Source organism: Electrophorus electricus, chromosome 1, assembly GCF_041902795.1.
Source record: "Electrophorus electricus isolate QZ-2024a chromosome 1, ASM4190279v1, whole genome shotgun sequence".
NCBI lineage: Eukaryota > Metazoa > Chordata > Actinopteri > Gymnotiformes > Gymnotidae > Electrophorus > Electrophorus electricus.
Window position 1 is genome coordinate 9655313 of NC_137497.1, and position 16814 is coordinate 9672126.

The 16814-nt window shown below is 40.8% G+C and overlaps 1 protein-coding gene across 2 annotated transcripts in view; it reads left to right on the top strand.

The window, feature by feature from the left end:
• The first annotated feature begins 6282 nt into the window (after positions 1 to 6282).
• LOC145657019 (uncharacterized) overlaps positions 6283 to 16814 on the top strand; it is a 39357-nt gene continuing 28825 nt past the window's right edge. For both annotated transcript variants that reach the window (XM_081711214.1, XM_081711216.1), the window contains exon 1: positions 6283 to 12787. In XM_081711214.1, coding sequence (XP_081567340.1) covers positions 12599 to 12787 — 189 coding nt within the window. In that variant the 5' untranslated portion in view covers positions 6283 to 12598. The remainder of the gene's footprint in view (positions 12788 to 16814) is intronic.

The window sequence follows — 16814 nt, forward strand, 5'->3', positions numbered from 1 at the left end:
TGCTACTCTCTGCTCTTCATCACCTCCTATCTGAACACCGACTCCTTCTTCAGCATCATCCTCACTCTGTCCTTGCTGGTCCTCCTGCTGCTGCAGCTGTCAGACCTGCTGCTGAAGGTTCCTCCATCACTGTTCTTGTCCTGAGCTGTCTGCCATTCCCTTGCTTCTCAGTATCATATCCCACCTTTTCCAATGCCAGTATCGCACCAAATAATTCCAGCTACTCTTTGTGATTTGCCCAAAAATATTTATGGCAACACTTTGTGAGTAACAGTAACACTTCTGACACCACTTGTAATGGTCTGGTGGAAAAGAACCTTGGTTACATTCCAAGTGGATACAAAAGAAAATGCGTTTATTGTTCCTAGTGCAAAAAAAATAAATAAATAAATAAAACAAAAATATTCAAAAAGGAAAATTTAGTATTTACAAGTATTTACACTAAATAACACTTTAGTCTGTGCATGTTAATCACATCACTCAATAAATCACATCAATAAAGTCTGACCAAACAATTCCTGTGTGTGTTAATTTACATGCACACATATATAAATATATACATGCACAACATATGTGCATCTCTAATACAGAGTCCATAAGAACACACTGTGGTGGAGGGTAGCTCCATCACAGGGTGAAAGGTTTCACTTCACTCTGGCCCCAGAGCTAAAATGCTAACATGAGGTGTTCAGCCCATGGCTCAGAGTCAAAAGATAAAAAACAGACCATCTGAACTGGTTTCTGGTAATGAAAACTGCTGTGCGCAAATTCCAAATGGTTATTCAGAACTTGAACTGAAGCCAAATCATCTGAGTGCTCATTATTTGTACCCCTTCAATTTATCTCTCTCTCTGTCTCTCTCACTCTCTGTCCCTCTTGCTCTCTGTTTCCATCTCTCTCTCTGTACCCCTCTAATGTCTCTCTCTCCATCTCTCTCGCTGTACCCCTGCTATCTCTCTCTCCATCTCTCTCTCTCACATGGATATGTGACAGCAGCACTACAACATGGTGGATCTCTCTCTGTCTCACACAACACATGTTGATAGAAAATGTTTCATTCTTTTCAAGCAGCTAAACTGGTTTCTGGTGATGACAAGTGGTTGTGTCTGAGAACCTAAACAGAAATATGCCCTACTTTGTTGGTGTAGTGACCTGAACTGCTGAATGAACACCTGCACTGTTAGTGTAGTGACCCGAAGTGCTAACATTACCCATCCAATGTTATCTAAACACTTGTACAGTGATGTTAACACCCGCAGTGTTAATACACCTCTTAAAGTATTCATGGTGTTTACATATTTGTATTTGTGTCTGTCTTGTGCTTATGGTTGTTTCTCTTGTTTTCTGGATCTGCTTCCATGTTTGTTGCTGAATCTTCTGTTCCCACCATGTCTGTTCCTGTGGAGATGTTGTATAAACAAACACTCACAGGGAGATATGATATAAACACACACACACACACACACACACACACACACACACACACACACACACACACACACACACACACACACACACACACACACACACACACACAGAGGAAGATATGGTATAAACACAGACACAGAGGGAGCTTTAGTATAAACACACACAGGGAGATATGGTATAAACACACACACACGGAAGGTGATATGGTATAAACACACAAACAGAGGGAGATATGGTAAACACACACACACAAAAAGGTAGGTATGGTACAAACACACCCACAGAGGGAGATTTAATAATCATAACAAGACAAGGCTTGTTCTTCTAGTCTTGTGATGTAATGGGACTGAAATGTGGTCCTACTGGTTTGATTCCTTCTAAAGAGAAAAAAGGTGCAACCAGATTATTGTTCAGATAGAAACAGAGTGTGTACAGGTGGACAGGTAAAAACTCAGATTGCCTGTCTCTTGTTCAGTTAATTAATACAGACATCATTGATGTTGCAATTATGTTCAAATGTATTATTGAACTACTGAATACATTTGTTCTAAAGTACAGTCTGAAGTTCTGTAGATCACATAAGAGTTAAACAGTGCCTCTTGAAACTGTCCCATTCATGGTGATGAAGAGTGGTTTGATCATTTATGGAGAGAGTCACAGTGTCAGATAATTCATAGGGCTGGTGAAGAGAGTCACAGTGTCTTTTCTTCATCACAATCCTGCCCATTATAGCCATCATTCAATAGTTACCACACAGGAATCTGGTTTGTTTCACAGAGTCAAACAGTAGTTGTAGGAACAGCTGACAGGTGTTTTTGGTGCTTGAGAAATGTTATCCAACTTGTTCTGTTTTTTCCTCTTTCCTCGAGATTCGAAGGGTGAAGTTTCAATGACCAAAAAAGATTTGATTCCACTTAGCACAATCAACCATTTATATTTCAGATACATTTCAGTTCAGTTTTGTGCTAATGCTCAAATTATTTTTGGGATGTTAAAGGTGTGCACTGTTTAAATGTGATGACGTGTAAACTGCAACAGAGAGAAAAGTTGAGAGAGAGCTCAAGAAAACTTATACACCTTACAGCAGTTTGATTTGATCAGTTTCTCTTGTGTTTTTTTTTAGAATACAAGAAACAGACTTGTATCTATTTATTAAGGTCCTTTTCTTGATCATTAAACATTGGGGATGTTTTGTCTTCTTGGGGATGTATTTTCTTTTAAGAGTACAATAGTTGGTGGAACAATTGATCCTTAATGGGTATCACGGCTGTAATGATCAGCTCAGCCTCGTCAGGTGCAGTGTTTAACATTTTTTTCTAGGGACATATAGAGTTGCTGACCCTTTATCTCACTCCTCACTGTGACGCTGCTAAAACTGAGACTTTAATTTTGAGTTATTTGGATACTTTTCCTCTGATGTGTTTGGTCTTGATTTGCTGTATATTTTATGCTCAACCATATGTCCAGTGTGGCTGCAGTTATTATTAGCATCTCCACATTTAAGGTTATTAAAAGAACAACAACATCCATTACAACATTTTTCAAAATGTGTAAAGGTATAATAAAAGGTGTAATAAAATATGGTTTTAGAATTTATTCTCATGAATACATTATACAGGCTAACAGTATAATAGCTGTTAAAGGAGTAAAGCAATGTGTGGTCTGCTGGACAATGATACCAGTAGAATCTTACATTCACTGATATTCATATATTTTCTAAGAATCTGACTTTGCCCTTAACACTTGAATTAAATGTAGATTCAATTATTAATATTTAACATTTTCATGTGAAGTTACTGTATACAGATTTTGTTAATGAAAATCTCTGACTTTAAATCACACTTATCTTTGCTCCGTTTGATCTGAACGTAAAATCTAAGCAGAACGTTGGTAGAAAGCTGGTCAATACGCAGTTAGATAACTCGCCACAAGATGGCACTAATGTAACGTGATTACAAGTGTCAAATAAATGTTGGAGTACATGTAGAACACTATATTTAAGAGCTCCAGAAGAAGGGTAATAGTTTCATGAACCAGAAACACTCACACTGCAGTGACATCAGGTTCATTATAATCAGTGTTTCAGTGTCCTGCTCCTATTATTTAGGGATGAACTGTTGACAAGGAGCAGAGAGCAGCATCTCCAGTGTCCAGCAAGTGTGTGTGTGAAGAGGAACAACTCCATGATGGAGCCTCATAAAACCAGCAGTGGAGGAGGAACCTCTGTCCCAAAGTGAGGAGCTTTCCATCAGCACTTAATCTGAGTAAACAGGAAGAGGGAATATTCAGAATAAATGAGATGTAGTGAAGGATGTAATTACTCAACACTTACCACATCTTCATTAGGGTAAAGAGAGCAGAGTCTGCAGCACCCAGCTTTGTGTCTATGAAGAGTGACTGGTCCATGAGGAACCCTCCTGAATTCAGCAGTGGACTTATGCCCTCTGATCCAAAGTGACTGACACATTACAGACTCAGACATTCTTTCATTATTGTAGGTTTGAAAGGATGGAGAGGTTCTTTTCTGTCAGTAATGTAAGGTCTACTCCATTTTTACAATTTTAAGATCATTTGTTAGGTTGTTATACAACACCTCCTTTTAATGATAACATGTATGACACAGTGGGCAAATTAAAAGAGTTAAGTTCTCTGAAAATGAGTTCTCTCATTAAGTGATATGTGTACTTTTTAAGTACTTTTCCATAACTAATAGGGAAACAGAACACAGTGAGGTGTTATTAGCCACTCAGCTGGGGTTGTGTAACCTGCACTCTGCAGTACACCCCAGAGGAGGGTGAGGTGCCATATGGTATATGGTGTGTCTGTATTATGACCTGTTATGCCTGTGTTGATTAAGATGTTAATAGGAAATATCATAATAATGTCACAGTTAAATCCTACTCACCTTTAGCCCCACCCACCTCTAGCTCCACCCCCATCTGCAGTGTGTACCACTCAGCATGCATCTTTCAGTTTAACTTTGTATCAGTCTGTTCCTCATTAATGTCCAGTTCTCCATCACTATCCAAGTTCATTTATTCAAGTGCAAAAGTCTGTTAATATTTTCATTAGTACTTAAATTTTTTTCTCATTTTTCATTTTGACTTGATGTGAATTATTTTCAGTGTTTTTATCATCACCAGGTGGGGGAGCCAGAGAGCAGAATCTCCAGATCCCAGCTGCCTGTCTTTGAAGAGTAACAACTCTATGTTTGATGCTCCTGGATTCAGAGGTGGATCAGCTCTGACTGACTCCAGGTGAGACGGTGCTGTAGATGTAGTGCTACTGGACTCTTACCGACCCGAGGTGAGACAGTGCTGTAGATGTAGTGATACTGGACTCTGACTGACCCAAGATGAGACAGTAGTGTAGATGTAGTGCTACTAGACTCTGATTGACACTTCTCTGTCTGCTCAATTAGTGTCTGGTGCATGTTTGGTGTGGAACAAGTAGAACATCTATATATGTAAGAGAGACACTGAAACTGACTGTTAGACAGTAAATATCTCAGTAAGAAAGATGCTGACTGACTGTAAGTCAATAAATATCACCTCAGAAAGAGAGATACTAACTGTAAGACAGTAAATATCATCTCACTAAGAGACACTGACTGTAAGGCAGTAAATATCATCTCAGTCAGAGAGACACTTGTAAAGGAAATACTATGTGCTTCAGTGATTCACATACATTCAGCAGTATCCTGTTCCCTAGGAAAAATGTTTATGTAAGCAAAGAACTTTAAGGGAGTGAGACAATAGATCAGATAAGCAGGAAGATGTCTCTCGTTTTACTGCCTGCAATTGCTTTATTGCCTGCAATTGCTTTATTGCCTGCAATTGCGGGATGACACTCAAGCAAGATTGTTACCAGCCGGCCTGAAAGAGATGAGCAACGTTTAAAGCTGAATGGTGTATGAGCCATAGCAACAAGAGGCAGGAAGTCTGTGATTGGTCAAGGCATACAGTTAGAATTGTATATCAAGCAATGCTCTGTATGACTCGGGGCTTCTTTTGGTAGTGAGCACCACACTCTGTGGAATCTTTCTTTTCTATTAAAACCTTTTTTACTTATTATCCACATCTGACTCCCCGTTTCATTGAATTTCCACCACAGAATTTGGCGTTGTCGGCAGGATCAGCGAGAGGCACCATGCGAAGCAGCGGTGACTAAACTTCGAGGACGCTCCTCAGAGAGAAAACTGAGCTGGAGAAAGAGGGAAACCCACAAGAATACGGGAAAGTACCTAACCAGGGAGTGACGTCCCGCTTGACTCCGGTGGTGTGCTCCGCCTGATCTAACGAACAGAAAGTAAGTGGTGAAGTTCAGTAATTTAATCCTAGAAGAAAGTGACATAGTGATCCGCCTGAGTCTACCCTGGGGTGGGTCTGTAAAGTAGCATAGTACATGAGATACTAGGGCTTAAAAATAGGGTCTAGAGGACTCCGGAGTCTGGGACTCCGCCAGCCTAAGAGAATAGGCACACTGCGTAGACGTACTAGTGTAAGAAATAGGCCCGGGCCGACAGAACACCCCGTAGGGAAAGGAGTGGACTCAGTATACTAGCACGATTTGCTGGAGCGGAACTAATCCATATCGGGGGTAGATGGTGTGGATAATAAGATAAGAATAGAAAATTGTAGAGAGTAGGTAAGTTTCCTTTGTTCTTTTGTTGCCTGGATACGACAAAAATAAAAAATAAAATAAAATAAATTAATAATAATAATAATAATAATAATAATAATTATAATAATAATAATAATTATTATTATTATTATTATTATTATTATTATTATTATTATTATTATTATGGGTGTGGGCAGCAGTAAGGAGTATGAGTTCAGTAAGGACAAGTTCTCCAGTAGCCTGCTCTTTCAAATGAATAAGGACTATGGGGACCATGTAAACAAACGTCCCATTTTGGATTAAATATTACGGTTTTAATGCCTCAGGGACTCTAAGTGTTGCATACCTGTTAAAATTAATTGAAAGAGTTAAGGTTAAGCCTAGGGAAGCTGATAAGAAAGTGCAGAAATATTTTGATGAGAACAGTGAAGACATGCTGGAAAATGCAAAAATGTGGTTAGAAGAAGCTGAGAAAAGGCAGAAGAAACAGGTAGGACATAGAAAATGTAATAATGAAGTGTCTCAGTGTGTTTCCTTAGCTGATCCTAACCTCGATGCCGCCCCGACGAGAGCCCCCCAGCTGATTCAGCAACCACAAGTGCTAGCAAATCCACCTCCTTATCCCCAACCAGGAACTTCATTAACACCAAAGCCGTCTCCATATGACGAATTAAGACGACAACTGGAGGCAATAACCTCACCAGTGGCTCATCGCACTCGAAGTCACACCACTATAAAGCCATCTGCAGAGCCTGAGGTAGGCTATGCCCCACAGTTCCCGATGGTGGAAGTGTCAGGACCTGAGGGAGTGATTATGGTCCACCGTCACTGGACTGCAGACGACATCATGAAAGCGGCCGATGGCCGGAGCAAGCCAGGTGACATCGGCGGATGACGCTTCGGACAAGAACTGATGGCATTCGTGCAGTCCTGCAGACCAACACAGGCTGAACTGAGACGGTTGTTGATGATGCGGAAGAGGCAGAGGAAGAGGAAAAGGAGGGAAAAACGAGTGGATGAAAGAACAGGAATGCTACAACTGTGGAACGCTTGGATGTTTTGCCAGAAACTGGCCGGAAGAGGATAACTCATATGACGAGGGCACAGATCAGAATCCGACAATCCACGAGTGACGGGCGGTGGAGAGGCAGGACAGCAGCGGACCACTGAGTGAAGACGACAAAAGGGAAGTGACGAATTTAAATTACCAACTATTACAGCAGATTAGTAAAGGGCCAAGAGGCCTCCCCGAGGTAACTGTGAAAGTAGAGGGAAAAAAATGTTAGGTTTTTGGTTGACAGTGGTGCCACCCACTCAGTGTTAAAAGAAGGATTAATAGAATGTAGAATGAGACAAGGATATGGGATAACAGTAATTGGAGTGGGAGGTCATCCCATTGATGAAAGGATGTCCGAGCCTCTCCGATGTAGTTTAGGAAAAAGCCAATTTAAACATAGTTTTTTGATATCAGAAACCTGTCCAATTAATTTGTTAGCTAGAGATTTAATGTGTAAACTTGGGTGCACAATTAGCAGCAACCCAGAGGGGTTATTTGTTATGTGGGAAACACCTACACAGGGAGTCCAGCTAGAGGCAGGAGTCCCTTTGTACATGTATGAATTGCAGTGCACTGCGGGGGAAGTACTAACGCATTTTATGACTGAAGTTACTAACACGCTACCTGGTGAGCTGACAATTAAACAAAGTGACTCTATTCACTGTACAATAAAGGTCCATGAGGGATGTGACGTTGATTTTGAACAGAAATTTGGCTTAGGGGGCAGTGACAGTTTGATTGTCACAGCCATAGCGTGGGACTGCGAGTGGGCTGCGGGAGTGGTGCAGCTCTCAGCTAAACAGAAATCTTTATATTCAATCTCACATGCAACACCTCATGTGTCGCTGGCTAGCGCACATGTTGACCCAGACTGGCAGAGAGTAGGGTTGTGGACAAAACGCGTGTTGAGCGCAACTGATTGGATAAAAGAACCCCAGTGTAAAATTATGTACAGCTCAAGCATAGACGTGTGGAAAATGCCAACCCCGTATAGGCTAAATTGCAGAAGGGGGGTCGAGCTTGTAAGTCCAAATATAGTAATTATGGCAGCCTCTGTTACCCTCTCAGAGGAAGAGGAACTGAAAACAGTTCCTGCAGGGTTATGGGCACAGGGAAAAAATGATGTGGGCTTAATAAAAGGATGTGAGCCTGTCCACATCACCCCAAAATCTGATTACAGACCACACCAGCACCAATACCCTCTAAAACCAGAGGCAGTGGAGGGCATCAGGCCTGTGTTCTAATCATTAAAACGAGCAGGAGTTATCGTACCATGCCCAGACTCACCAGTACGTACTCCAATTTTCCCAGTTAAGAAGCCAGGGAGAGATGAATGGAGATTTGTGCAGGATTTGCAGGCTGTCAACGCGGCAGTACACCCTAGAGCCCCAGAAGTTCCAAACCCGCACACCATTCTCTCTCAGATCCCACCAGACAGTAAGTGGTTCAGTGTAGTTGATTTGGCCAACGCTTTCTTTAGCGTACCTGTGCACAAGAATAGCCAATTTTGGTTTGCTTTCACTTTTGAAGGAAAGCCATACACATTCACGAGATTGTCAAGGGTATTGTGAATCACCAACCATTTACAATGCCGCCTTACATCAAAGCCTAGAGGCTTTAGAACTCCCTGAGGGAATAGCCTTGCTGCAATACGTTGATGATCTTTTGATTTGTGGGAGAACACGAGAAGTGTGTAAACAAGCCACGGTGGCACTGCTACATCATTTAGCAGGGGAAGGCCATAAGGCATCCAAATCCAAATTACAGTTTTGTAAGCAGCAAGTGCATTTTTTAGGACATGACATCACTGAACAAACGTGCATGCTGACTAAAGACCGAGTGAATGCCATTTTGACTATACCAAAGCCCATGACGAAAAAACAACTGTTGTCCTTTTTAGGAATGTGTTCCTATTGTAGGACATTCATACCATCCTATGCAGAACATGAGGGACCACTCAGATATAATACCGACCAAAGGGTCAAATTCCTCACAGCCGGAATGGACGCCGGAAGCTGAGGCGGCCTTCACAACACTGAAACAGCTGTTACAAGTCATGCCAGCATTAGGCATCCCAGACCCAAACAAACCATTTGAACAGACAGTGGATGTTAAAGGGCAATATATGACAAGTGTATTGACACAAAAACATGGGGACAAACAAAGGCCGGTGGCCTACTTCTCAGGAAAATTAGATACAGTCGCAGCAGGTCTACCTCTATGTGTAAGAGCTGTGGCAGCCGCCGAGAAGGCACTAGTGGCTTCCAGAGACATGGTAGGCTACGCCAAGCTTACCCTACATGTGCCTCATGCAGTGTCAAGAATACTGCAAGATCAAAAGGTGGCACATTTGTCCACTCAGCGATGGCTTAGGTACCACACTGCCTTATTAGACATGCCAAATGTTACTGTGAAATGATGCACAACTCTAAACCCGTCCACTCTATTGCCTACATAGGAGGAGGGAGAGCCCCATGACTGCCAACAGATGTTAGAAATTGCAACATCTCCCAGAATAGATTTAAAGGAGGAACCAATACTTAATGCGGACCTGGAATTGTTTGTGGATGGTTCAGCTAAACGTGACTCTCAAGGCACTAATCAAGCAGCATATGCTGTTGTCACACACACAAGTGGTGAAAGCAGAACCACTCCCATCTAATTACTCAGCGCAGGCAGCTGAACTTGCTGCACTCATACAGGCGTGTAAACTAGCACAAGACAAGACCGTGAACATCTGGACCGATTCCCGGTATGTGTGGGGAGTAGCACATGACTTTGGGGCCATTTGGAGACATCGCAATTTTCTCACCAGCTCAGGAGCAAAGATAAAGAATCACCACCTAGTAACAGAGCTGTTGGAAGCAATTCAACTACCAAAGGAAGTGGCAATTAAAGTGCGCTGCACACACTAAGGCGGATGATGCCGTGTCAAAAGGGAATGCTTATGCGGATAAAGTAGCTCAACTCACAGCGTTACAACCGCTCCATACACAAATGGCACAAGCAGATACCGAAACCAGAATATCTACCAAAGATATCCAAAAACAAGCCACTCCACAAGATTATGTGAAATGGAAAAAAGGGGGGTGTAAACAAATAGGCGGGATATGGGTACACCCAGATATGAACAAACCCTGTCTCCCCACAGCTTATATGAAAGAACTAATTGAGATTGCTCATAGGAGGAGTCACATGAGCAAAGGGGGGCTAGTGGAGAGTATAACGAGACATTGGTATGCACCAGGAATAAACACACACCCAAATTTTTTGTTCCCGATGCTTGATATGTGCACAAAACACACCACACGGAGACAATCATACCAAACATGCACCCGCCGGACACCCGCCGTCTAGTGAGCCATTTCAACATTGGCAAATAGATTTTGTAGAACTAACACCAGCTGAAGGAAAGAGGTGTGTGTGTGTGTGTGTGTGTGTGTGTGTGTGTGTTTAGCAAGTGGGTGGAGGCCTTCCCAACGGGAAAACAAGATAGTGATGCAGTAGCAAAAGCGCTACTGAGAGAAATTATTCCCCGGTGGGGGTTACCACAACGAGTGTCCAGTGGCAATGGGACACCCTTCGTACACGAAGGGCTAAAAGCTCTGACTAAATACCTAGGGGTAGATATGAGAAAACACTGCAGCTATCACCCTGCTAGTGCAGTGGCAGTAGAACGGACAAACGGCACCATTAAAGGAGGTCTAGCTAAATTAATGCAGGAAACGGGCATGAATTGGGTGAAATGCCTTCCCCTCGTCCTGTGGCAATGCCGAACCAGACCGCAGGCACGAACAGGCTTATCAGCTTTTGAGTGTTTGGACGGCCTCCCAACACAGGGATAGGACCGCCCGACTGGGATACTAACCTGATCAATGAATCACTTTTGCAGTATTGTGTGTCTCTGCACAAATCTGTACCCAGTGCAGAAAGAGATCCAGAACCAGTCCTGTTTTACACCCACACAAAGACATGGAAGAGTCCATACAGCAGGACCCTCAGACACCAGTGGATGATGTCCTGCACATAGTCTTACACACACACAAAACCAGCATGAAGAACAAATATGAGAGTTTATTTGAGGGACTCAAATCACAAGAGAATAAATCTCTCCTGAACAGGGTTTACACACAACTGTACATCATAGAGGGAGAGAGTGAAGGAGTGAATGAAGAACATGAGGTTTTGCAGATGGAGAAAACACTCAGGAAACAACTGGTACAAGACACTCCAATCCACTGCTCAGACATCTTTAAACCTCTATAAGGTCCTGAAGTAGACATGGAGGAAGAGCATAACAGAGCTGTGATGGCTGAAGGTCTCAGACACACAGAACCAAAAGAAGATAAAGGCCCAGAAGTGCCAAAGCTCAAAATTGTGCTGACTAAAGGCATTGCAGGCATTGGGAAAACTGTTTCTGTGCAGAAGTTCATTCTGGACTGGGCCAAGGGAAAAGCGAATCAGGATGTAGATTTTATGTTTGTGCTTCCATTCCGGGAACTGAATCTGATTAAATGTGACCAGTATAGCCTGCATAGACTTCTTTGTAACTTCCACCCTGAGATAAAAGACCTGGACCCAAAGATATATGATGTGTGCAAAGGTGTGTTCATCTTTGATGGCCTGGATGAAAGCAGAACTCCACTGAACTTTTGCCAGTGTAATAAAGTGTCTGACATAAGCATGACAACATCAGTGGGTGTGCTGATGTCAAACCTCATTGAAGGAGAGCTGCTTCCCTCTGTTCTCATCTGGATAACCTCCTGACCAGCAGCAGCCAATCAAATCCCTCCTCAGTACATCAACCGTGTGACAGAAATACAGGGATTCACTGACCCACAGAAGGAGGAGTACTTCAAGAAGAGAATCAGTGACCAAGACCAAGATGAGAAAATTGTCTCACACAAAAAGATAATAAACATTTGGAATCCCACAGGCCCATGATTCTGAAACTGGCTGATCTGGCTTTCAAACAGCTGATGAAGGGAAACGTGTTGTTCTATGAAGAGGACCTGAGAGAGTGCAGCATTGATGTCACTGAGGCCTCCGTGTACTCTGGGATCTGCACAGAGATCTTTAGGGAGGAATTTGTTCTTTACCAGAGGAAGATCTACTGCTTTGTACATCTGAGCTTTCAGGAGTTCCTGGCTGCTCTCTGTGTTTCACTGCTTTATCAGCAATGACATAACAGCATTGCAGGATTTTCAGTTACAGTCCAGTTGCAGATCTGAGAATGTTTCTCTCCATGAGCTGCTAATGGTAGTAGTGGATAAAGCCTTAAAGAGTCAGAATGGACACCTGGACCTTTTCCTCCGTTTCTTGCTGGGCATCTCACTGGAGTCCAATCAGAGACTTCTACAAGGCCTACTGAGACACACACACAGCAGCCCGGAGAGCATCACGGATACAGTCCAGTACATCAAAGATCAAATATGAACAGAGGACCTGCCCCATGAGAGATCCATCAACCTGTTCCTCTGTCTGTCTGAAATGAAGGACCAGTCTCTTGCCAGAGAGTTTCAGGACTATGTACAATCAGAGAAACACTCAGGAGAGATGCTCTCTCCTGGACAGTGTTCAGCACTAGCCTACATGCTTCTGACCTCAGAGGAGGTGCTGGACATCAGAGGAGGGATACAGGAGACTGATCCCAGCTGCTGCAAACTGCAAGGAGGCTCTGTGAGTGTTTAACTATTATTTATTCAATAATTTCTATTAGTAATTGAGTACTGATGGCTAAATCTGTCATTTACTCTCATGGAAGTAGCTTTAGAGTTGATACCCTGGATCAGGTGTTCCCAGACCTTTTTTATTTGGTGTCCCTCCATATTGTCCAGTATTCCCTCAACTCTCTCACTCCACAACACACCACAAGGTGGCAAAATAGAAACAGCAAAAGAATTTGATATATTTTAATATGAAAATACCCCTTTGTTTTTTGTTTCAAAATGGAATTTACATTTTGTTTTTACATTTTTGTCTCTTCCCTCTTTTTGTCAGTGTAGCCCAAAACATTAAAGATGTGATTCACTTACAAAGGCTTTTACTAAACAACATTTTAACATGAGACACACACACACACACACACACACACACACACACACACATATATATATATATATATATATATATATATATATATATATATATATATATATATATATATATATATATATATAATAAAAAATCTGCTTTATCTCTCTGAGAATTAAGACTAGTTTTATTGAGTGTTAGTGGGAGGTATGTGGCTGTGAATGAACAGTCAAGGTTCTCACTCTTTTTTCTAGAGATACTTTTCCAGGACATTTGCAGTGATGGTCTAGCTGGTATGACAGACAGGGATCTGTTCATACACTAATTTGTTCCTCTCTGTAATGATTGTCAGTCCCATCTGCCTTGGTGCAGGAGAAGGCTTTGACTGGCAGCAGATGTAATTTTTGCAGTCAGCGAGCAGACGGGTTTCCACTTGTGTACGCAGATACACTTTCACTTTCACTTGTATTAAATGCAATCAAGATCCATCTCTGACCACTTCTGACTGTGGTTTGATGATCTGATTACAGTGGGTCTTGGTTGTTTGCCTCTAATTTCATGTGGTAGAGTGGAATTTGAATGTGATGTGATCAATACATTCTGTCACTGTATCTTGGTTATCTCATAATTTTAACTGTTACTTTAGTTTTAATTCCTTGTATGCAGTCACATCACTTTTCTAATAATCTGTGTTGTGTAGTAATAATTTAATAAATTACCCAAGATTTGTTGACTCATTAATTAATATTATAGATCTAATTATTGTGAGGCCTGAGTCTCTCTCTCTTTAACAAACTTGCTCCAGGCTCTTTCAGACATTCATTAGTTCTGTCTAGTTCTAGTTCTTTGTAGCTCTCTTTTATTGATTTTATTTATATAACAAAAAGTGAATAATAGGTAATAATACGTATTAGACATTAATTTAATTAACTATGAACGATGAAAGAATGAAGCTGCTTTCTGATGGGCTGAAGAGCTCACAATGTAAACTGGAGATTCTCAGGTGAGCACAATGTAAACTGGAGATTCTCAGGTGAGCACAATGTAAACTGGAGATTCTCAGGTGAGCACAATGTAAACTGGAGATTCTCAGGTGAGCACAATGTAAACTGGAGATTCTCAGGTGAGCACAATGTAAACTGGAGATTCTCAGGTGAGCACAATGTAAACTGGAGATTCTCAGGTGAGCACAATGTAAACTGGAGATTCTCAGGTGAGCACAATGTAAACTGGAGATTCTCAGGTGAGCACAATGTAAACTGGAGATTCTCAGGTGAGCACAATGTAAACTGGAGATTCTCAGGTGAGCACAATGTAAACTGGAGATTCTCAGGTGAGCACAATGTAAACTGGAGATTCTCAGGTGAGCACAATGTAAACTGGAGATTCTCAGGTGAGCACAATGTAAAGTAGAGATGCTCAGGTGAGGCATTGTAAACTGGAGAGGCTCAGGTAAGCACAATATAAATTGGAGATATGCAGGTGAGACACTGTAAAGTGGAGATACTCAGGTAAGCTTTCTGTCAGTTCTTTCCAGAATGAAAAATGATATTTTACAAACAAAAACCTGAAGGAATATTTTATACAGGTAATTTTAAAAAATACTGTAGTAAGAGGCTAATTGTTTAATTTAATTTGAACTCAAAATATTGGAACTTAATTAGGCTAAATAATAAAAATTGAAGTGTTGTAACAAGGTTAGAAGCAATTAGCAGTTAAAAGACAGTTATCTTTATAGGTTCAATTATACAAATGTAAAAGCTAGGCTGGGTGAAGTTAATACATTGGACACTGATTGGAATGTTGGTGTTTGAAATTAAACATGAAGAATGTAGAAGCAACATAAACTGGGCTTGAACTGGCAACCTTCTGATTACAAGTCAAGTTCCTTAACCATTGAGCATCGAGTTTTTTCATAATTATTTTTTCATTTGTTTTGTCTGCAAATTTTCCTGTCTTTCACTACTTATTTTTTGAATTCAGAGGATATGCACCATTAGTTAATATATTATTAAAATTACAGCTTTACTAATCCTGGCTCCTAAGATTCTTTGTGAACCTGGTAAAATAAAAAGTGTAGTCATACAAATTATTTGTTAAACAGTAACAAACAGCAGCTGTAGTTTCTAAATTACTTGTCATATAGAAATTATCTGTAGCATTTTACAGCCGCTAAGGTGAAAACTATTCAATATACATGAATATCTATAAATGTCTGTAGGCCATTTATAAACGACACACTTTCAAATAAACTTATCATTTTAAGTTGTCCGTTAAGAAATGTATAAATGACTTGGTAATAATTTATAAAACATGTTGGAGCCCCTTATCTAAAGTTGCAAAACATCTCAATATATAGACATTTACAAAGGTTGGTAAAAATTACTATTGTAAGTATGAATTAATAGCTGTAACACATTTTTTATTTGCCTGCCTCCATAAAACGACAGAGATAATAACACCATCTAAAGGATTTGACCAAAATGTACAAAAAAGACAAGAAAGGAGCAACAGTATTTTGTTCTGTATAGTACTAGGAACAAAAGTTAGTTACTGTTTAATCATCACTATTTGCTGTACATTTCAAAAGAGTACTACACCTTGAATTTCACTAATGTGACACTAATGAACAACCCTGAATTACATGACTATTCAGAATGACTATACATTAATATATTTATAACACATTTGAAATTGTATTTTAACTTTATTTGAACAGGTCTCACATAAACAGTAAAATACACACATTAAAAAAAGACTTAATGTCTTCAGACTAATGTGCTTGTTAATAAATATGCATAGTAGGACTTCTTTCCAAGATCATGAATGAATCGTCCTAGAGGGCCATTATGGTGTGTTTTTTTGCTAGCCATTCATACCATTCTATTGCTGTCCAGTGATCCTTTAACAGCTCCTCTGTCCAGTTACTTCTAAACCTCCAAACAGTTTCATTGTATGTTCTCCAGGCCCTCTCTATATGCTGGGTGTGAGCCCCTGTAGGAGCATCCATGTATGATATACTGTGGTTAGCTGTGTAATGTCTATAGCCAAGCTGAGACAGAGCCTACTGGTAGACACATCACTCACCACTGAGGATTGTGGATCCCCTCCTTACATGCTGAATGATGTGGCACTAGTTCCCTTCTGGATCTTCTCTGAACTAGGTGAAGAACTGGCTGTCTTTGTTTAGTGTGGACAGCATTTTCACCCAGCATCCCAGAGACCCACTGCCTCCTCCACAATGCCCGGCCATCCGCCCTCTTCCATACCGTGTAACATAAAACGTAAAGCTTTATTACATTAATTAAGAACTATTAACAAGATGAAAGAATTACAGGTATGAAGCATGAAGATTTGAATGTCCATTATACATTATTAAGACTATACAAAATTCTATACCCACATAAAAGATGCACCTGCATTTCTTCTATGCCTGAAGTTACTCTCATCTATGACAGTGAACTGTCTGCATCCTCCTTTCCTTCTTCTGAGTTCGTCCATCGCCACCACACAAGCCTCTCTCACTTTCTTAGACATTTTTGACAAGAAACTTGAGAAAACCTGAAGGGACATAATAGTGCTAAATTTATTAAATAATTTAATAAACATATTTAACACTTCCTTACTAAAATATTAACTGTACTCAGTAAAATTGTAAAGTTTATTTGTTAAT